Source organism: Amphiura filiformis, chromosome 4 (assembly GCF_039555335.1).
Source record: "Amphiura filiformis chromosome 4, Afil_fr2py, whole genome shotgun sequence".
Classification (NCBI taxonomy): domain Eukaryota; kingdom Metazoa; phylum Echinodermata; class Ophiuroidea; order Amphilepidida; family Amphiuridae; genus Amphiura; species Amphiura filiformis.
In genome coordinates, this window is record NC_092631.1 from 53412663 (window position 1) to 53436069 (window position 23407).

At 37.7% G+C, this 23407-nt stretch overlaps 2 protein-coding genes across 2 annotated transcripts; both read right to left on the reverse strand.

The window, feature by feature from the left end:
- Nucleotides 1-9459: 9459 nt before the first annotated feature.
- Nucleotides 9460-11409, reverse strand: LOC140150260 (E3 ubiquitin-protein ligase TRIM71-like). The gene has a single exon (XM_072172265.1). The coding sequence runs from the start codon at nucleotides 11407-11409 to the stop codon at nucleotides 9460-9462; it is 1950 nt and encodes a 649-aa protein (XP_072028366.1).
- Nucleotides 11410-16882: 5473 nt separating this feature from the next.
- LOC140150261 (uncharacterized) lies at nucleotides 16883-18883 on the reverse strand. The gene has a single exon (XM_072172266.1). It carries the CDS (start codon nucleotides 18881-18883, stop codon nucleotides 16883-16885), a length of 2001 nt encoding a protein of 666 aa, XP_072028367.1.
- Between the last annotated feature and the right edge of the window lie 4524 nt (nucleotides 18884-23407).

Genomic DNA, 23407 nt, shown 5'->3' on the forward strand with positions numbered 1-23407 from the left:
ATTTTACAAGATTTACCCAATCAACATAAACTATGTAACTGTAGGCCTACCTTTGATAAAACGCTCGGACACTTTGCACTTTCAAGTATCAGTAGGAGTTGAGATTGGATTAGGCCTATAAGCATTTCCATAACGTAAACTAAAGGCTGACAGTAAATATTGTTCATATGATTGTTTGGAGTGGCCTTTATATGTTCCTCTCGTGGTTCTTTATTATCTTCAAATTTGTTTCTCATTTTTCATAGGCTTTTAAAAATAAATAAAAATAAATTTCGGCTTTTATATAATAACGCCTTTTCTCAGATCTCGGAGGGTTCAAAGCGCTGTAATTTCGCTGCCATGGTACTTATCACAATCAGATCACATCATCTAGGCTAGATGCTGCATGCCGAACCTGTCGCAAATCTAGCCGCACTTGGATTGTAACATCCACCAATTATCTTTTCAGCTCCCCAAATTTCATTGGGTGAAGGAAGTTTTTGATAACCAAACAACTAATCACCGATTTTTGAGAAGCAGGAGAAAACTGGAGATCCCGAAGAAAACCTGCGGGATCGAGATAAACCAAGTTCACATGAGTCTTTGGGCCGCGCGCCAGGGGCTTGAAGTTGAACCCGGAATCTCAGTAGTGGTGCAAGGCGAGGAAACAACCGCGCCAACTCGCTCTCCCGAGCCTGACTTTTGTTTTGAACCTGGTCCCATAAGTGTGTCTCTACACGGAGCGAGAAACAAGCAACACACTTAATTACTCGCAATTCAGCTTCCAAACTTCGGAGTCAGGATCGGCTTGCGTTTTAGGCCTGACGGTTAAGGCCGTATAAAATTAATGGTTTTTGTTTTTTTAGATTTTTCAATTATTTTAGACTTTGGAATGATTTATGAATTTTTCATACATATGCCTATAAATAAGTTTATTAGAGAACAAGGACCACTTCCAAGTCTTTTTGTGGTATGGCCTACTCTAGGGGGTTTATCCCTCAGAATCTCACATTTGAAAAAAAAGGTGCGTCATCGTTTCCTCGAGCACTGTTGGAAAAGACCGAAAACTGCAGGCAATGCTGATTTTACACTGAAAAAAAACCACCTCCCTCCCTCATCAATTCATGAAAAGCCTCTGGACGAGAACCAAAATATTAATTTTATACGGCCTAACCTATAGGCCGCACGCCCGGGAGGTAGGCTAGTTAGGCCTAAAGAAATTTAGTTGCATGTCATGGGCTAACCCGAAACATCATTGTCTTCTCTTTCCTATCCTCACCAGATATTTCAGAGGAAATTTAAATAAAGAGTTGCTATATCAGAATGCCTCAGTCAAAACAAATGATACTCTCTTGCAAACGCCGAGCAGCTAGCACTGACAGCTTTGACTTTGTCAATATGAAGGCCTAGGCCTAACTTACTTATGTTTCCCCGTTGTTGGCCAGTTTTGTAGGCCTATAGCTAGAATTTATATATAGGCCTATCATAGAAGTCATTGTAGCTTTGTAATTTATATTATAATATCCTTTTTAATATACTTGTTAGGCCTAAAAGAGCTTAAAAGGCACATAAAAGTTCATTACTGTAAACACGTTCATGCGTTGGTTTAGGACCAAGTCTGGACTATGCAGTGTTGCCATGCAGCGGAAAGGATAACCACTTTGACGTCACAGGGGTTGCCACGTGTCTCTGCACATATGAATTGGGCGGAACGACGCGGCATTGGGCGCTTTGTCTTTATTTGCTGATTTGGGGGGTAAAATAAAGGAAAATTGCGTTTATCATTTTAGAAATGGATTCTATATGTTATTAGCTTTATTTTGATACCAAATATGTTTTTCTTTCAATGGTCCCTTTAAGAGAAACAATGTGAGACCATTTTGATTAAAATCAGAGCATTTGCTTCAAATGTCACCACTGTGGAGGTCAAATCTTAATATTTGACCTTCTTTCTTATAACTAGAAAGTCAAAGGTCAAAGTTTATACAGGGCCCAAATTCAAAGTTTCTCAAATTTGATTAAAACACAAAGTTTGACCTATCTACGGCTTAAGGTCAAAGGTTAACATTATTGGCTCCGCATAAGTCAAAACAGAAAATTGTTATGAAAATGGTCTCAAATGGGCTCAAATTTCAGTGTTATATTAGGGGTAGGTTAAACAGCCTTTTAAAAAGGGTGATGTTTCATATTTCTTAGGGAACAGGCTTATTTGATGCAGTATGATCTCCTGAGCATTTTGACACCATTTTCATCCAAATCGGCCAAAAAATGAGTTGGTGCCGGCTAAAACAAGGATTTGGACAGGGGGGTCTGTGGGGGGGTCTGAAAATCAATATTTTCAACAACAATCATTATTATATGCCTAATTCTGTTCAAGTTGGTGCTGATTTGTATGTAATTGATGTCTAGAATTCCATTTATGAAAGTTGCATACAAATTGGAGTTGTCGTTTTCTTAAAATGCCTGTTTTACATCCAAATATGGATGTGAGGGCGCTTTGCATAAAACACGCACACGTTCATTTCACAACAAATTTTAATGATACCATCTTGAAGATAATCACATGTGGCATATCCTCAAGAAATTTGGGCATTATAATGCTTTTCGTTTGACCGTGGCACCATTTTTTTATTCTCAGGAAGCCTTCCATTGAAACGTACACGTTTTAAAGTGCATTGACCCCTGTACAGTTAAATGGGAGCATTCTATGAAATATTCAAATGGCTGCCAAAATCAAACCGTACTATGTAAACCGCTCAAATTTCTTGAGCAGGTACTAACTATGATTATCTTCATACATATATCATTGAAATTTCCGTTTGAAAGATCGTTTGCATGTTTTATGCAAAACGCCCTCACATCCATATTTGGACGTAAAACAGCAATTTTAAGAAAACGACAACTCCAATTTTTATGCAACTTTCATAAATGGAATTCTAGACATCAATTACATACAAATCAACACCAACTTTAACATAATTAGGTATATAATAATGATTATTGTCAAAATATTGATTTTCAGACCCCCAAGACCCCCTGTCCAAATACTTGTTTTGGCCGGCACCAACTCATTTTTTGGCCGATTTGGATGAAAATGGTGTCAAAATGCTCAGGAGATCATACTGCATCAAATAAGCCTGTTCCCTAAGAAATTTGAACATCAGGATTCCTTAACCCACCACTAGTTATATCAACTTTAATAAGGAATAGATTGCAATATAGTTAGGGAGCAAGATGAAATCCCGTGAGTACTTTGTGGTAAAAGCAAACCACCGGTCTAGATACCTTTAGAGGGTAAAAAAGAACAGGAAAAAAAACTTGTTGCCAAAAATCTAGTCCTGTACGAGGGTGTTTAAGCGCTCTTTTTCAAAATGTTTTTGTGATGAAAGCACACCAAACGTCTACAAAATATATATGGAGTCTCATTAGAACAAGAAAAACAATTGTTGTCACTTTTTCAAATCCAATATGGCTGCCATATGCCGAAAAATTCAAAATGGCGGCCAAAAATGACTAATTTCATTCTGATGGTGGATGACTAGACAAAGTCATTTAAATAGTAGACAAAATCCAAAATGCCTGCCCTTTGCTCGATTTTCAAAATATTTTAAAGCCAGGATAATGGCGGATCTCGGCAGTCGTATTAAAGAAATATCATAATATAATAAGCATTATATCACAATGAAGGGATGTGATTAAACATACTTAGTATGTTTCAACTTTGGATATTTTTATGAGTGTAATGAATGTCCAAACTTCTAGGTGGAAATCATTGTTCATCATAGATCTATATTGTCCAATAGACACTCGTCTTCATCACCCGAAAATCTAATCTAAAAGTAACTATTCTGGGCCAAGAGCTTTCCAAAATGTATACTTATGCTATCCTAGGGTGTATACTTGGTTACCTTGGGAGAACAATGCTAGTGCATTGAAAGGTTAACCCAGGTTAAATAAGAATGAAATAAATAAATAAATAAATAAATAAATAAATAAATAAATAAATAAATAAATAAATAAATACTTTTCAAAATACATTGATGGTAATCTCAAGCAGTAGATTGTGCTTGAAAATTTGGGTTTACTGTGTAGAGAATAGGGATAAATTTGTATGTAATGTGACTTACCGGTGACTACCAGTCCTCTCATTTTCATAAAAAGAAAGTTAAGCTATTTAAATGTGTACATGGACAACATCTTTTGACACCAAATTTTAAGTAATAAGGACAAATTTGAAGTACATAATGAACAATTTTACAATTGTGTGCACTTAAAATGCAAACTACCCATAGAAATTGTATATGAGTGCACCGCTGCCACATGCACCGCTGCCACCACCATCACCAACGCTCTGCAGGGTCTATTGTTCTATTGTTTCCGATTAGAGCGCTGACATATTGGAAAATGTTGCCAATCAATATTCATGAGAGTGTACATTCAACGTCCAGTTTTCGAAATTGGATGACTTGTGCTTGGCAGGTCATGATGCAGTCATGTCTACAGTAGAATTCATCTCGACCTTTGCAGGACTTAAACCCCATTAAAAGCTATTAAACCAAGATAACACTCATTGAAACAGCTCAACTGATTAAATCGGATATTCTCTGGTTGTGCACATGTGTCTGTTTTATATGTGCGGTATCGCTATGAGGTGCTATAATACAGCTTCAGTTGGGTAACTGATTATAAAGGAAACGCAAGGAAACAATGGTATGTGGACCTTTGTTCACGAAATGAGACAATGGCCTGCTTTTTGTAAACCAGCATTCTTGAAAATGAGCAACATAATGATTGTTGACTTAACACGGTTTGGAAATAATTTCTTCATATTTTTGGTGTTATCTGTCGTTTACATATCCTTCCTAAAACACAAAAGTGCGACTATTTCCAAACACCTAAATTAGCAAAAAATTTAGGACATGTTACAAAACTATATTTTCTAGAATTTCATAGAATAGTTTAAATGTAGCTTGTACCGTTTTTTGTGGCATCCTTCAGAACGGAACGGTCCGTTACCAATATAGCTCAATATTTTCGGTCAAATCTCCATTCAATTAACACGGGGAGTTGGCTAGCTATGAGCTAGCTATGCTTTGCACTCACTCATATTCTACGAAAGTGCGACTATTTCTGAACATCTAACCTAGCTGTAATTTTAGGTCATGTTAGAGAAATATATTTGCTAGAAGTTTGGAGAATAGTTTAATTATTGGCCGGTTATTTTTCACACAGTGATGTTAACTAGGCAAATGCAATATACTTCTAACATACACTATTTGTAAAGGTCGCGCGTCAATGGTGATAGCACTGTGTATTTTGTATAGGAAAACGGACAGTAACTGCAGTATGTGCGAAATACACCTGACTGGGCTCATTAATTACGTAACTCACAACGGCATTGATGTCATCGAATGGCTGCTTAGTGCTGTTATGTGTTAAGTTTTATAATAATTATTATTACATTTATTTTCCTTTCTTTTCTTTCTCTGTATTTATTCTTTCCTAGGCCTACACTAACTTTATCACTCCCTCGCTATCCTTCTCTCTCTTGCCTTCTTCCCCGTCTTTCTTTTCTTTTTGTCCTCTCTCACTCTCCCTGTCATTCCAATATAAATATGTCCTTATCTTTCTATTATTTTATTTACTTCCCATTATTTCTTTCTCTTCATTTGTCCTCTTTCTCCCTTTCTGTAGGCCCCTCATTATCCATATCCCTCCCCCCTTTTCCTCCCTCATATCCCCTCCCAAGACTTCTCACAGGGGAGAATCTGCCCCACCCCCTTCCACCGCCGCTATTTCTATGCCAATCTCCTTCTTAAAATAAAAGATAAATGGACATGTGACAAAAACCTTTATAGGCCTATACTTATACTTACATGTATACGCAGCGATTACCATTATTCAATTTATTTAAATGAAGCGTCTAAAGTCAGGTGGGTGATAAAAAAAGTCTATATCGACAACTAAAGCCTCCATTATAGACTTCAGACCCGCACAAGCGCACATTTGGGATACGTGAGTACAATGGTACCACTTTACACATGACTGCCCTTACACATGACTGTATTGTGGTCACTTATTTATACTCGCCTGTTGGGTAAAGCGTTAATATGATGCCGGGTCAGTGACCAATTTAATGGCGGAACCCATTCACTGCCCTTTGTTCGAAACAATGGTACCACTTTTATGAATAGCCTGTCGCAATCTCTAATCGGCATCAAAGGAACAAAGCATTACGTAATCTATTTCTTCTCCTTTCTATCTATCCTCCTTGACCATCACTGACTTAGTCAATTGGATTTGGTTGCCATTATGCCAAAGTTCAAGATATCTTAATGAAACTCTCCACAAATAATAATCAATATCTTGGCTTTTATTTGATAGCAGATTTACTGTCATATCCTTTTCTTCCAAAGATACACTAAAAAAAACCCAAAAATGATCACAGTGAAAAGGGTGACGCCACCACCAACAACATACATAACGATTTGTGATAGCCAATTGCGTCCGAATTGTACACCTCTGACCCAGCAAACACAAAACGTTTTATAGAAAACGTTTAAATGTCGGGTTATATAAAGGGTATAAAAACCTTTTCACAATATTCAAAAATTATTTTTGAAAACTTGATGCGAAACATTCTAAACAGAATGTTATCAAAAGTGTTGACAAAATATTTTGCAAAAACATTTGCCCAAACAATATCGTTTTAAAAACGTATTCATGCCCTTTATATAACCGGACATTTTAAATATATTATTAAAACATTTTAAATAAATGTTTTGAGAACACTTTTGTGTTTGCTGTGGACATAGTGACCATATCCAAGGTTATGCTAATAGTGGACCAGATCTAAGTATCCTTAAATTGGGAATAACAAGTTATGGCTTCAAACCCTCATCATATTCTAAGCTCATCTATATATATAACTGTAATACATTCCTGTTTACAGGTCACACGTGTTTCCCTCTACGAAAGCTTACGGTGTAGCTTATTTTTAAACTACTAATTATTTTGGAAACATGTTGTCTATCCTAAACAATTTAACAAACATTTAACAAATACATTTTACATAACATTTTTCAATATGGAATATCCAATTCACCAAATACATGAAATACAACATCGTCGCTGGGCATGAAAAACCTCCCAAGTACATTTCACTGTTACTCATTTGGCAAAACAGGGAACAACTAGGGCATCAAACTCACTTAACTAATAAAAACAACATCTTTGAACAGTTAAGCAGTTTTTGATATTTTATACTGTTCCTTGTTTTTCCAAATGAGTAACAGTGACATCATGACATTGTACATCACTCATAAAACCAGCTCATTTGTAAATAAAAACTTGTCAAATTTGACGAGGGAAACTATTCAGATGGGGACATAACAGATTTCTCTTCAAAATAAATCGGATTTCTCTTCAAAATAAATCGGATATCTTTTCAAAATGAATCGGATAACATGGAAAAGAAAAATTGATCCCGCTCTGGAGTCGAACCCAGGACCTCACTTTCATGAGAACTGCATGTGCCTTAATCACTGACTGGCTGAAATTCTAACTCATAAGCCGGGTCACTTAAAGTTATTCGGCGAAACTGGTGAAAAATAATGTTTATTTTATTTATTTCCCGTCGATCATGCCACTGTTTTTCCATGTTATGTATCGTCTATAGGAAGGATAGCAATTTAGTTCTAGCGTTTACGGCATTAGATACTCATGGGCTATTTACGGGGAGAAGATAAGTTTTAAGTGATCGCTCATGGGTTCGAACTTGAATTTCAGCCAGCTTAATCATGAAGCTCCGGGTGGCCGAGTTGTTAATACACAGGTCTCGTAAACCTGAGGTCGTGGGTTAGATTCCCGGGCGGGATCACTTATTCTATTTGTCTATTCTTTGCGACGGCGAACCTGGTGAATAATTAAATTCTCATCAAAATGACAAAAACTAATCAAATATGATAAGATTGCCTTGTCTTTAAAAAAAAATGAATACATTCTTGTCAAAACTGACATAATTTGGGCAGTTTGTCTTGTCAGAAATGACCAAAAATCCAAATTTAAATAGTTTGTCTTGTCAGAGTGGGACCTAACAGAATCTTGTCAAAATGAAATGGGTAATTTTGTCAAATTGCCGGTTCAAAGTGATGTACCTATTCAAAATGAAGAGTATATAATTATCATCAAAATGAATGATAACGGGATCAAAAATAAACGAGTAGGGATTTTATTCAAAAAATAAATAGTACGAAATTAGAGTGTAAGAGGTTTTTCCTGCCCAGTTATTTTACTATTAAAGAAAATTAAATTATATTGTAGCAAGAAACGTAAATATCATGAATATGACGACATAGAAAATACATTGAAATGAACTTGACACATCAAGGACGTCAAGGTCTTCAGCAGAGTTAAGCACGACATATGAAAACCATACACTTTGCAACAGGACTAGAACTATATTAGCTGTTTATATCAAAGTCTATACAGCAACACTACACTCATATTTACAAGTCATACGCTTCCCTACTGCAAAGGCTTACGACGGACCTATAACATTATACAATCTTAGAAAATTTGTTATTGGAACATCGGGTACACTTTGTCAAAATTCCTTGCAGAGTTTTGCATGATCATAGAAAATGACGTATATTGTGTTTTGGAATAAACAGGAGCTAGCGAGACATCTACAGCATAACAAAAATTTGCCCTTCCCTTTCCCCATCAATCAATGTTGGAACACTTTCAAAACTGCTGAATATATTGGCATTTCTCAACATTACACGTGGGGAGACGGTTGGCACAAGAATGTTCCAAAACTATTTTTCCATGATTGTATCATTTAACTATACTACTAGTATATTTTTTTAAACATAGGCCTGTCCTACAACAATATAAACAAACACGTTTCTTTTACAACAAAACAAAGTTTTAACATAAAATTGTGATGCAAACAACTATCCATATACTCTGCTTTTACAAGGACAAGGTTTCAACTGAAACCTGACCTATCGAGAACAACCAGAATTGAAGGAGGATGTTACATTTTCATCACTATACTATTTTGACTTTGGCTGAATGACATTGACCCTCACTCCTTATCTATGGAGTTTGTACCGGTATTTCAGTCGGTATTGATATGAGAGCCAGAATGTATATTGAAAGTTGACATGAGTGGATAATTAGTTTAGTGGATTAACCACCTTTGACAGAGCCATAAAGAAAATTATGGTCTTTCCATTGATACCATTTCAATTTTGATGGAGAAAAAGTGGCGATGCAGTTGTTGATCGGACCATCTTCCTTTAATTGAAATTTTGTTTTGAGTTGGCTAAAAGGTAGTTAATACGGAAAAATATATTAATACCACTACTACAGTTTCAATCTGACTTTGCGTAGTATCCTTATTTCGGCTGTCTGTTAGAGTGCTATATTGGCTCAATTCATCAAATGTCTGAGATTTCTTGAGCTAGTTATTGTTTACCTTTGGCTAAACACTTTGACTGATGCACCATTTTCATCAACAACCGCTAACTGGTGACCATCCGCTGATATTGCCAGTCCCCATGGGTTGTTCAAATCCGTAGTGATGCAGTCAATGAATTCACCGGAGACTTTGAATCGATAGATACCCATCGCTTCTGTTCCTTGATTGGCCACGTAAATCTCATCACTCTTGCTGCAGCAGACACCCTGAGGACTCCATGCGATGTTGGCAACGTCTGGGGGTGGACCGATAACTTGTAGCAACTGCCCGTCCGCAGCAACTACTTGAACTGATTTCTGTGTTTGGGAGGAGATCACAACATTATCCTTGGAAGTAATTGCAATAAAATTTGGATCCATCACTGATATTCTCTGTACTTGATTTCCACTGCTGTTGTAAACGAAGATCAAGTTGTAATCTTTACAGCACACTGCCCAGTTGTCATTCTTCATCGCGGCTATTCCGTATCCAGTGTATTTATTACTTATTGTTCGTGTTCCGGAGTAATTGATCTCTGAGTTGATCTGTTTTACATAGTACGCTTGGTCCGTCATGTAAAAGTATCCATCAGAAGAATGGAAGACATCAAATGGGTAGTTAAAGCCAGCAGTACCTTGTGTTATTGTCTTTGATAGGGTTCCTTCACCGTCGAATAATTTAGCGGCTCTAGCAGTGTTATCTGCGACAATGATATCACTAGTTGGTGTAAACGTGAGGCCGCGAGCTCCTGATAAATTTCCACTACCAAACTTGCGCTTCTGTTCCCATGCATTCTTTCCTATCACGCCTAGTGTGAGAATACCCGGAGCTGGAATACTTTCAACAATCGAGTGACACTTGTCGTTGATCTTGAAGGTTATCTCACTCATAGGCTCAGCTTCTGGTTTAAAGTCGCGAAGCTCACGAAGCGCTGTTATAACATCTTTGTACATATCCGCTATATCGTATTGAGTTCCAGTTTCTGTCAGCATTTCAGCAATAGCGAGAACACTACAAATGCGGGAGCGAACGTTCTTCAACTTTTCTTTGTGATCATTGATATCCTGTTTGCGTTTTTCATCGAATCGGGTCAACTCGGCTGAAAATTTATTCCTGTTTTCCTTTTGTTTGTCTGAAAATCGCACTTCTGCTTCTTTAGCTGCATCGTCATAGGCATTCAGAGTTTGCTCGACAGCCTTTAGATGAGCGGCTTCAATCCTTTCATTTTGAGAGATGGTATTGTCAACTTCTCGACCAACATGTTTACATTCCTCAGCTTCTGTTTTAATATTATCAATTCGTTTCCTTACCGCATCATCTAAATAAACTTGCACGTGATCTTCGCCCCTTGGATGATCGATGATTTGGCAATTTCGACAAAATGGAACTTCGCAGGTTTCGCAATAAAATATCAGTTTTTCGTCTTTATGTCTAGGACACACTCTTTCTTTCTGTACCGAACGGATGCCTTTCGGAATTCCTTCTGATCGAAGTATTTCAAGGCCAATAATCTCATGAACATTTGTTATGCGTAGTTCTTTGTGATATTTCACTGCTGCCTCACACATATAATCCTGGCATTGCCTGCACCATGCTATGGCCTTGTTCTTCGAATCATTTTTGCAGGATGTGCAAGGAATAAACGTATCTTTCTCTTTCAACTGCTTTTCAAACAAATTGCGTTCATGTTTCTCTATCAGCATAAAATTGGTGTTCAGCCCATCTACGCCTTTGCTTGGTAACTTGGTCACTGCGTCACAGTTTGGGCAGGTAACCGTATTTTTCCCAGCGTTCACTTTCTCCGCGAGGCATTTCTGACAGAAACTATGGAGACATTTCAGTGATTTTGGAGTTTGATAATCAGACTCGCATATGCCGCATTTCTCTGCGTACATGAATTTTTCATCGGTAACATCTTTCTCAGTTGAATTCTTGTCAGTGTGTTTGAATGTAGATTCTGCCATATTGTCTACACTGTTGAGAGTTGATTACTTTTTGCATCGGAAATCGCGGTGTGTTAACTACTACAAAAGCAACACGATCGATAGACCTAGATTTGTACAGACATGTAGCTTCCATGGACTGATTTGCTATTCTGGTTTGAACATGAGGAGTTGACGTTGTACTCTAACCCGAAACGTTATCATGGATATCTCAGTCAAACTATCAAGTAACCGATAATCTGTTTATATTTATTGCCCATAATGCCTAGCGGATCTCGCTCCTGGGACAAATCGCGAAAAATGTGCTTCTACTCTTGCCATGGAATCCCATTAGTTAGCAAACATGAAAAAAAATCTGAATAATTATATAAATATGAAGCGCGTACATATTATCAGCGTGGTTTGGCTCATAAATATTAATAATTGGCCAGCATCAGCAGTCATTCTCCTGTCGTCGTCATTTATGATGTCGCAATATTTATAACAATGACAGGACAATTATGACAATGTCTGTACTGGAAACATGAATAGGTGCTTATGTACTTTAAAACAACACGTTATCGTCTTCGGAGCTACACCATTTACAAATGAATATGAATTTTGTGTTATTTTAGTTATTGCCCGTGATTTCTTGCGCAATTTTCGTTTGCTATTTTTGGCGCAAAATCGCGATTACAGCATGGTTTGATTCTAGCGATAACGCTATACATTGTGGGATGGGCAAATCTTATCGTATGAAACTGTGCCATGATCATATTCAAATCTAAATGAGTTTTCTCCTATGTTGCAATAGCATAACAATAACCGTGGACAGCAGAGAGAAATGACATCATAAACATGGTAAATACCTTTATTCCTTTGTTGCAAATTGAAAATTTACACTTGGTCAAAAACAATAAGGAGAGTAAGATCTTACTCAATGCTAATTAAAGTACAGGTATCATTATTTACGCAACAAAATACGCATTCTAGTATTTTTATATGCATTTTCATATTAAACGATGACCACTGTTTTCTCCATAAGATTGATTGTGTTCGTACATGTAAATGTCAAAATTTAAAAACACTCTGGTTAGTAAAGGGATTGTAGTTTATCTCTTTTCTTTTTCTCATTTTTCAGAGAAATAGCAGCATTGATTTATTACACCAAAGATATATATCGAGGATAATTTGAAATGACATATTTTCCAGACACGGTGGCGTAGCGTCATGGGAGACGGGGAAAGTGCCCCAAGTCGATTTTAAATTTAGAAAATCCCATTGGGAAACTGCCGAAAAACGGCTTCTGTCCCCCACCAGACCCGTTGCCCCCACCCCATACCACCTCCGCCCCTGCTTTCTCCAAGTTGACTCACGAGCTACCCCTAGTTTCATAGGATTGTTGTCTTGTGCACGTGTATTGAAATACGCTTGAGTTCATTCGTTTCTGCATGGTTGTTTCTGTTGTTAACTTACGCCCATCTGGAATCAAATACATGAAAAACCCATGTAACAACTTTAAAGCATTTGGCTTGCCATATGCGCCTAATCATTTGGCTCGCTGTAGACGTCGTCATTATAGGGTGTATAACAGTGAGTCCAAATAAAACAAAATTTTTCCAAATACTCCAATATTAATTTGTCCCCATCAAAACACTCTTTGTCCAATATCGTTTCGTCCAAACAAATTTCTCCATGCCAGACTTAGCTCTGTATTCCCTTTATGCTAAAATAGATAGTCAAAATAATGGTTCCATTTGATTTTGTCCTGGATAATTGGCCAACGACATTTTGTCCTAATTTTATTTTTTGCCCATCTTATATTTTTTTCCTGTAAAAGATATTTTCCAGAAGATTATTAATTGGTCCTTATATTTTTATTCCACGTCTTATTATCGTACAAAGTGATATTGTGTCCCACAAATGTTAGCACATGTTTTCATTTTTCGTTCGTACAAGTTCTACTCAACTTAATGTGGGACAATGGTGCCTAGTAGTAGGTAACATGGTGGTTGGCTGTTGCCTGTGGGGTTGCTGTTGTTTATGTGCAGTGTTGGTTGTGTTCTTGTTTTTGGAATGGGAAAGATTAATAGTTTGACTTGTTTACTTGTCATTATTAGTTGAAAGTTGTGGATTTCAATAGTACGCAATTAAATTTGTAACCATGAACAAAATCAAATCATACATTAAACACAAAGCAAACACATAATTGTGCAATATTCATATGCCCATCTAATACACTCTGAGTAAAAAAAAAAAGGTTAACTCAGATTTGCGATTATGTTGTAAGGAATTCATACATGGCCATTCAATCTTGTCATTGCTGTTAATTTCTTATGTATACACATACACATAAACATGTCAAACTATAAAAAAATATCAATGTAGGTTGAACATTCTAAACTCATGTACATGTACTAAATACGGTTACAATGATAATATATACAAGTACACTAGACTTCTATTTACAAGTAAATATATTTCTTTGCTACGAAAGCTTACGATGGAGCTACAATCAAGAGAAAAAAATAGTTGGCTCTGCTAGTTCAGGGCCGCCTCCAATAATTTTGGTGGGGTCAAGTTCTCTAAGGCCCCTCCAATAATTTAAAGAAAAATTCAAAATATTAGGATAAAATTCACAATTCAAGGTACAATTCATGTAAAATCAATGCATTTCAAAAGCTTCCGCGCGGAAGGTGGATCCGCACACATTCCCTCAGGGTTTCGCGCTTCAGAGAAGGTCTCATATTGATGATCCTCCCATATCAAAAATCTTCCGGAGCCTCTGAAACTTTCCCCTTTCCCGTTCCCTCTGTTATTCCCCTCAATTAATGTTGGGGAGACCGGAGAGCCCAATGTCAAAATCTTTTTCATCAACATTGAAATTTCATCAACATTGAATTGGAGGAGAGGGCGGCGATTTACAGTTAGTATGCCAGAGTGTGCAAACATTATTTTCCTTAATTGTAGCTTTGAACTTTTTTTAAACATCTACCCTTAACAATATAAGGGTAACTATGTTACGCAACAAACTATGTACACTTAAGGGAAGGGGTATGAACGTTTGGACAGTATTTATTGTGGGACATTAGAGCACATCAGACATATCGAATTGCATTCTGAATACGAAGAATGGCCTTCTGATATCAAATAATTTTGATTTTTGAAATTCGCAATGTAATACACATTTTATGGCAAATCATTAAAAATTGATATTTTTGATATTTAACAGTACTCGAAGTAAACTTTATAAATCTGATGATTTCTACCTAAAGTGTATGTAGGTGGGGTGAAAAGCCGACGATCAATTGAAAATTGTGACCTTTCGTATTGAAGATATGGATTTTTTCCCAAAACACCAAAAAAAAAAATTAGGTCTTTTTGGGAAAAAATCCATATCTTCAATATGAAAGGTCAAAATTTTCAATTGATCGTCGGCTTTTCCTCCCAGCTACATACACTTTAAGACTATATCATTAAATTTATAAAATTTATTTCGAGGACTGTTATATCTCCAAAATGTGAAAAATAACCAATTGTAATAATTTGTCATAAAATTTGTATTATATCGTGAATTTCATAAAATGAAAATTATTTGATATCAGAAAGACATTCTTCGTATTCAGAATGCAATTCGATAGGTCTGATGTGCTCTCATGTCCCACAAAAATGCTGTCGAAACGCTCAAAACGCTCATTCCAGTTCCCTTAAACATGCCATATTATAGATCATAACTTTAATTGGCCCCTTCATTCCGTTAGCTTTCGTTGATGGGAGAACATCTATATCACGTACATGTATTATAGGGCAGCAAAAGCGAGGTCAAGAAGGGTATTACAAAAATATCCATGTAACATAACTGTTACAATGGAAAGCGCATCACTACAACTATATTACATTCCTATTTACAAGTCATAAATGACATTGCCTTTCAACATGTTCAGTGCTATGCTATTCAAAAGCTTCTGATGCAGCTAGCTTTAAACTGTTTTTGAAACATAATGAATATCATCCTAAACAATTCAACAAACATTTTGATAGTACATTTAACATACTATTTCAATATATAAACAATTGTTATTAACCAAATACATGAAATACAATACGTAGTTTACTTGTGAACAAATTTATACGTTTGGACCCCCGAGTGAAGCATATGTTGCAAGAAACATCAATATGATGACAAAGAATGTACATTGAAATGGACTTGGTTTACCGTTAATGACCAGTTAGAAGAGGGTGATCTGATTACGTCACTATGTTATTTCCACCTTGGTTGAATGACCTTGACCCTTATATGTCTATAATAGAAATAGCATATTTTTGCTTTATACAAAAATTACATTTTCGTCTAAAAGCTTGAAACGCTTTACGGTTCGTATTAGATCCGGTATTTTTCTCAAACTATATCCATTGTAAATGCATGTGTAAGTCAAATATTAGAACATCGTCATGGTAAAAAAAACCATAACCAGTGGACTGGCAACAATTACTTCTGATTTGAAGCTGTTTTTATGTAACTTTTGAAGAAGGTAAGCAAGGGTAACGCTGCTAAAACAACTTATATACATTTTAAAATAATCAAACTACAAAATATCCATGAAGGCTGAACATTCTAAACATTGACTGTCACCATGGAAAATGTATACAACTACCATGACTACACTACACTAATATTTACGAGTCATTATGTTCCGCTGCATAAAATATTTTCATGATCATGGAAATGACGTATGTTGTGTTTAGGAATGACCAGGAACCCGTCCCGTCTGCACATCGATTAATGTTGGAAAACTGCTGAATGGCATTTCTCATCATTTCACGGGTAGAAGGATTGACAGTTTTCCGTTTGTAACACGAACGTGTTCTAAGACTTTTCCATGATTGTAGCTTTTTGCTGGGCTTTCCATTGATACAAAGACAGGTGGATGCTGGTCGCAGGCCACCAACCTCCACAATGTAAGTCGTGAGAACTTTGTTAAATTTGTACTTTCTCGATACAAGTATCTCAGTTTTGAAGAAAAAGTGGAGAGGATGCGAATGTTCATCGGACCATCCTCTTTTAAATGAAAAGTTATTTTGAGTCAACTGACTACAGAGACGGTGATCGTCATTAACCAATTATTTTCTTTGACTCTGAATAATACCAATCGCCCACGTATTCGCCAGCGAAGTGGTTACATAACTCACTGGTAACTGGATCACGCACCTTTTGGAACAGGAAGCACATGTCATAGACTTTGTGTTGCGATCATTTCGATCGTGGTGCAGAACTCAAAAGCGTGATCCAGTTGACATAGTGATAATCGGATTACACGTAACACTTCACTGGTGAATTATAGAGCTGAGATATCGCACCTTCGTACCTTACAAAAGTCGAAATCAGACCGCGTGATTTTCAATGAATCAGAAAAGTGCAAGCCAATCTTACTTATATCATTGAATTAGCTGGACCTTGAATATTTATTCAATTAATCAAGAGTCAAAGCGAAATTTCCTGAGATCAATTTTTGTTTTACTTTTGGCTAAATATTTTGACTGATGTACCGTTGTCATCAACAACCGCTACCTGCCGATCATCCGCTGATAGTGTCAGTCCCCTTGGCTGGTTTAGACTCGTAGTGATACAGTCAATGAATTCACCGGAGACTTTGAATCGATAGATACCCATTGCTCCTGCTCCTTGATTGGCCACGTAAATTTCATCCTTCTTGCTGCAGCAGACGCCTTGAGGACTCCATGCGGAGCTGTCAATGTCTGGTGGTGGACCAATGAGATGTATCAACTGCCCGCTAGCATTTACCACTTGAACTGATTTCTGCTTGTTGGAAGAAAACACATAATTGTTATTGGACGTAATTGCAATAAAATGAGGTTCCACCGCGAATATATTTCGGATCTGATTACCAGCATTGTCATAAACGTAGATGTAGTTGTAGTCCGTGCAACAAACTGCCCAGTTGCCATTCGTCATGTTTGATGCTATACCGCGTCCACCATAACTACCCCCTCCGATCGTACGTGCCGTATAGTAAGCTATCTGTTGAGTAATTTGTTTGACAGCAGTCGATTGGTCGGCCATGTAAAAATATCCAAGATATGAAGAGTAGCAAACGTCATATGGGTTGGTAAAAGCGGCAGTACTTTGCGCTATTGTATGTGATAAAGTTCCCGAACTGCTGAATGCTTTTGCTTGTCTAGCGCTGTAGTCTGCGACTAGTACATCGCCGGATGGTGTAAACGCGAGACCGCGAGCACCCGACAAATATCCAGTCCCAAACTTCCGCTTCTGTTCCCATATTACTTTCGGCACCGGTACGGGTTTCGGCGTTACCGGGGGCGTTACTTTCCGTTCTATCACGCCTAGCTTCAGAGCACCTGGTGCCGGAATTGTTTCTACACTCGGGAGACAGTTGTCGTTGTTCTTGAAAATTATCTCACTCATACACTCAGGTTCTGGTTTAAACTCCCGAAGTTCACGAAGTGCAGTTATGACATCTTTGTACATATCTGCCACGTCATACTGTGTTCCGTTTTCTGCCAACATTGCAGCAATAGCAAGAGCACTAGTTATGCGGGAGCGAACGCGCTTCAGCTTTTCTTTGTGACTATCGATATCTTGTTTGCGTTTTTCATCAAATCGTGTTAATTCTGCGGCAAGTTTATCTCTGTGCTCCTTTTGTTTGTCTGAAAACCGTACTGCTGCTTGTTTTGCCGTATCATCATAGGCATTCAGGGTTTGCTCAACAGCTTTTAGATGAGCGGCCTCTACCCTTTCATCTTGAGCGATGGTGTTGTCAACTTCTCGACCAACGTGTTTGCATTCCTCAGCTTCTTTTTGAATATTATCAATTCGTTTCCTTACCGCGTCTTCTAAGTAGACTTGAGAGTGGTTTTCGCCTCTAGGATGATCGATGATTTCACAATTGCGACAAAATGGAACCTCGCAGGTTTCGCAATAAAATATCAGTTTTTCGTCTTTATGTCTGGGGCAAATTCTCTCCTTTACCGAACGCGTGCCTTTCGGAATTCCTTCTGATTGAAGTATTTGAAGAGAGATAATCTCATGAGTCGTTGTTATGCGTACCTTTTTATGATCCTTAACTGCCGTCTCACACATATAATCCTGGCATTGTCTGCACCATGCTGCTGCCTTCTCCATCGAATCATTTTCACAGGACGTGCAGGGAATAAACGAATCTTTCTCTTTCAACTGTTTTTCAAACAAACTGCGTTCATGTTTCTCTATCAGCATGAAGTTGGTGTTCAGCCCTTCCACGCCTTTGCTTGGTAGCTCGGTCACTATGTCACAGGTTGGACAAGTGACCGTATTTTTACCAGCGTTTACTTTTTCCGCGAGGCATTTCAGGCAGAAACTATGAAGACATTTAAGCGATTTTGGAGTTTGATAATCAGACTCGCATATGCCGCAATTTTCTGCGTACATGACTTTTTCATCAGTAACATCTTTCTCTGTTACATTGTTATCAGTTTGTTTGAAGTTAGATTCAGCCATCTTGTTGAAAATCACCGAGTGTTAATTACTTAACGAAACAATACGATATAGCTAGACGTGTCCGGGCAGATATAGTGTAGCGTAGGCCTATAGCGTATAGCTCTCAACGACTGAATTGCTGCTATTCTGGTTTGAACATGAGGTGCGGGTTTGTACTCTAAACGTAAGCGTTATCATGGATATACCAACCGGAACAATTCAAGTCACCGATGAACTATTTTGAATCATTGCCCATAATTCCTAGCGGTAGTGACATTGCGCCAGATTGGGCACTAATCAAATAAAGTAAAATTAGGGAACTCGCATTTGGGAATATCGCCGCACACCGACATCGCCTGGCTAATAATTATTTGATGCAGCAGAGATATTAAAATAAATACACGGGATCGATACACGTGAATTGCTATGCACGATTTTGATATCAGACGAAAATCTTCGGATACCGGGTTGGAAAATGATGAATATCTCCCGTAAATGATTTTTTCTCAAGAAACCAGATGTGGTCTCATACACTTGAAAATACGTGTTGAACAGATAAGATAGTCGTTAGTTTGCGCTTTGAGAGAGTAGCTTGCGTCTTGAGCTGAAAAAGTGACCAAAATTCAAGATTTTAAATAGCGCAGCGTAGAACCTCGTGGAGGTAGTCTCAGGCCAGACTATATGTGGCTATCACGAACATACAGGATCGACGAGTGTCAGACCGACTGACACAAACTGGCTGTGTAGGAGACTATCGTAGAGACAGTCTATAAGCATATGACAATGGCGAATGTATGCTCGCTGACCGTACCGAGGTCAGTCACAGGCTAATGTCATTAGCCTTAGTCGGATGTCCTTCAGCCCACTATGCATTTAAAAACTATTAAACAGGTGGGAATACAATGGCCATCCGTGGCTGTGGATTCAACCTACCATGGCATTTTCTGCCATGAAGATATCGGGCCGATGACACTGTGCGCCGAAGGGACTGACCAAATATATGCTTCGACCCTTTGCCATGGAATCGCAATAATAGCCTACGCAACCATTAAAATACACATATTACAATTTAAAATTGGTGGATAGCGATGACGAAACTTTAATCAGGTCAAGTGACTTGGTGAAGAGGGTCGCCGTAGGGTATTTCTACAGGACTGACAAGTGTCTAGCAACAATCGGGGGATACCCTGATCGGAACCGACTGTAACGAGGTCATTTATCATGTGAAATATACCCAGCCTTTTCCAGATGAGCCAAGGGGAGAGCGGATTTGATTTGTATTTATTTTAATTTTTCGTTTTGGTCCAGTGGCGATTTTGAACCAGACCTCTCGCACAAAAGGTATAGACCTTAACCAGTGTTCCACGCTGCTCCGCATTTTGGCTCATTAACTGTATTTGGCCAAGCTGTAAGGATCAGCAGTCAGTCCCCAGGCGATATGAATTATGGGATATTAAAATGTCATATTTATGATATTATGACGTCATCTTTTATGTAAACAGTACCGGTCTGTACTGGAAACATAAAAAGGTCCTTATGTACTTTAACCTTCGGCGGAACTACACTATTTACAATTGAATATGAATTCGTTATTATTTTATCTATTACCCGTGATTCCTAGCGTAAATTTTGTCTGCTCTAAAGTGCAGCATAGCGATTATAGCATGATATGTACTCTAGCGCTATGCATTGTGGGATGGTAAATTCTTATCTTATGAAACTGTATCGTGATCATAATGTAAATGTCGCAATATTTTGCTATCAGGGTTTTCCCCCTATATCTGCAATAACTTTTTTCGTGGAAATCTGCTGAAAATGTCATAAAAAGAGGATGCTAGGATCATGAAATACTCCTTTAAAGTAATTCTAAAGAATATCTTAAATTCCGCTCTTCTTTATCATAATCAACATTTACTGTGGGCAGTAGAGAGAAATATTACATCGTAAATACCTTATTTGTTGCAAATTGAAAATGTGGACATAGTGTTACCTACAGGGTGAGTAAAAACAGTGCAATAGGGCAAAGAATCGATAATTACGTGAGAAGCAAGTTGAACTTTCCCATTGTTAAAAGTTTCTACATAAAAATGCCACACTCAATAATCACCTTCTGTGAAAAAATTAAGTGAATCGCAGGTACCGTTTGATATTTTATGAGTCTTTTTACTACCATACCCAATTTAACTAGTCCACGAGGCATCATGCTTTTTGAATGAGAGCGCACAATACGCAATAAAGACACCAGATCTGAATCTGACTAACTTAAATCAATGTTGATTTTTGCGTTCTTTCAATTCCCTTTTTTTTGGTTCAAACATAACTTTTGAACATTACTTAAGTCCTTCATACTTCACTCGACCCCAACTCCGGTTTTTCTATTCCCATTAATGTATAACTTACTGGATATTTTGTAATTCACTCCACTTTAATCTGCACGCATTTCCTCTCGACATTTGAAAAACCCGCCCACAAATGTGTATGTTTCTTTTATAGAGAATGAACAGCTTTAAAGTAAAGCTGAATAAGAAAATAACAAGAAATGATGTTTCTTCTACTTAAACAAGACCAGGGGCAATAACACTTTGGAGGCTCCATTCTACTTCCGTGCCAATGAGGTTAAGAAATGGCAGTTGTTCCAAATCTACCTTACATGAAAATTGGGTATCGCTGTAAAATGTGTCATAAAAACAGAACGGTAAATATGCTTATTACTTCATTTTTTCACAAAGGTCACTAATGAATATATCATTTATATAACGTTTAAAACCAAAAAAAAATTCAACTTGATTCTAGAATAAAGATGAATTCATTGCCCTATTGCACTTTTTACTCACCCTGTATTAGTATACTTTAGTTTACTCACGTTTTAGACGTTTCATCTTCCGATCGGAAGACTTCTTCAGTAATGCGCCGATCTAGCAACACTCCCATTCTTATCTTCAGAGTGTTCTGTTCATATACATAATTTAGTGAATATGTTTCTTCATCTCTTTGATAATCTCCCCATATCCCCCCTCACTTTCTAATCCACATGGTTTCATTGCTTGCAAGAGTCTTTGTTTATTAGTTTGATCTCCGTCTTACCATCAATGACCCGTCAGCCATGCAAAATGGATCACGGGTGTCTGGCAGGGTCTAAGGTACCATTCCATATCACACAATACGTAATGTAGGACAATGGCTTCTTATGCCTGACCAATTAACCATCGGGCATCCTTTTCGCAGTTATTTTAGCGATATGATTCATAAGGTTACATTGACTTTTGCATTACCGTGTGAAGAAACCAGCTTTAATTTTTTGCATCTGTCTGTATACGATATTTCTGATCATGGGGTGCGATTTGAGCGCAGATTTGTACGCCCGCGTCATTGACTTACGTAATCGCGGCTAAACAGAAGGATATCACTGATATTGGTGCCGCTTTAGGAATTACATAAGGTGCAGTTCCTAAAATTTTGAAGAGACGTCAAGAGACCAGAACAACTACACCTAGACTAAGGTCAGGTCGGCCCCGAAAGACAATCACCAGTGAAGACCGATCTCTCCTGAGACTTTACCGCAATGGCCGCATGAAGCCTGCATCTCGGCTACGAACAGAGTGGCTGAGGTCCATAAACGCGCCTGTTACCAGGAAACTTGTGAACAATAGACTGGTTAGTGTAGGTTTTCGCGCAAGACAACCAATAAGAAAGCCGATACTTCTCAGCATGCGCGCTTGCTTTGGTCACAGAGACATAGGAATTTGACAGGAGGCTACTGGCGTCATCATACAGTTATTGTTAACTACATGTATGCACACAGCACTGGGGCACTCACAATAAGCAATTGAACCCTACTGGTAGCGCTGTGTTGTAGATATAGGAGATGAACTAGTTAGCATCATATATATCAAAAAGTATAAAAGCTATGATTTGAATACTTGCTCTATGTTTCAATTACTTATTCTTTTCAAAATATCTGAATTTTCAACCCAGTACAAGCTTTAATAACGGGGGACCATGCATTTGTATGAGAAAGAAATCCTACCATCTGTCCAAACTCCCGTGTTATTCCAATGCACATTTTGCTTCACCGGGCAGCCCTGGCTTGGTCGTATTTGGAAGATTGGTGTCACGAAACCGTAATAGGTACAAATTTAGTACTTTCTGTGAATCAATGGTTTATTCTCTACATGTCAATCTTTAAATCATTAGCATAGTCCTTATAATAACGGGGGACCGCCTTGATGAGTAAATGACAGCAAAGCAGTGAAAAATACCCCAAAACTCGGTCAGTGGAGCTCCGTCTGTACATGTCAATAGCGACATTATCGATTGGTTTAGTCGACCGTAGCGGACAATTCGATCACTCATTGGATTAATATTATCACGTGGTAATAAATTTGCATTCGACAATAGATTACTATAATGGTTTAATACTGCATATATCGGTTTAATCTTCACTAAGTGGGTTTATGGCTGGAAAGGTCACGGTGAATTTTCCGTGGACATAACTGCACTATGGTAATGTGATCTTCAGTGACAAGGCCCGATTCCCCCTCTACA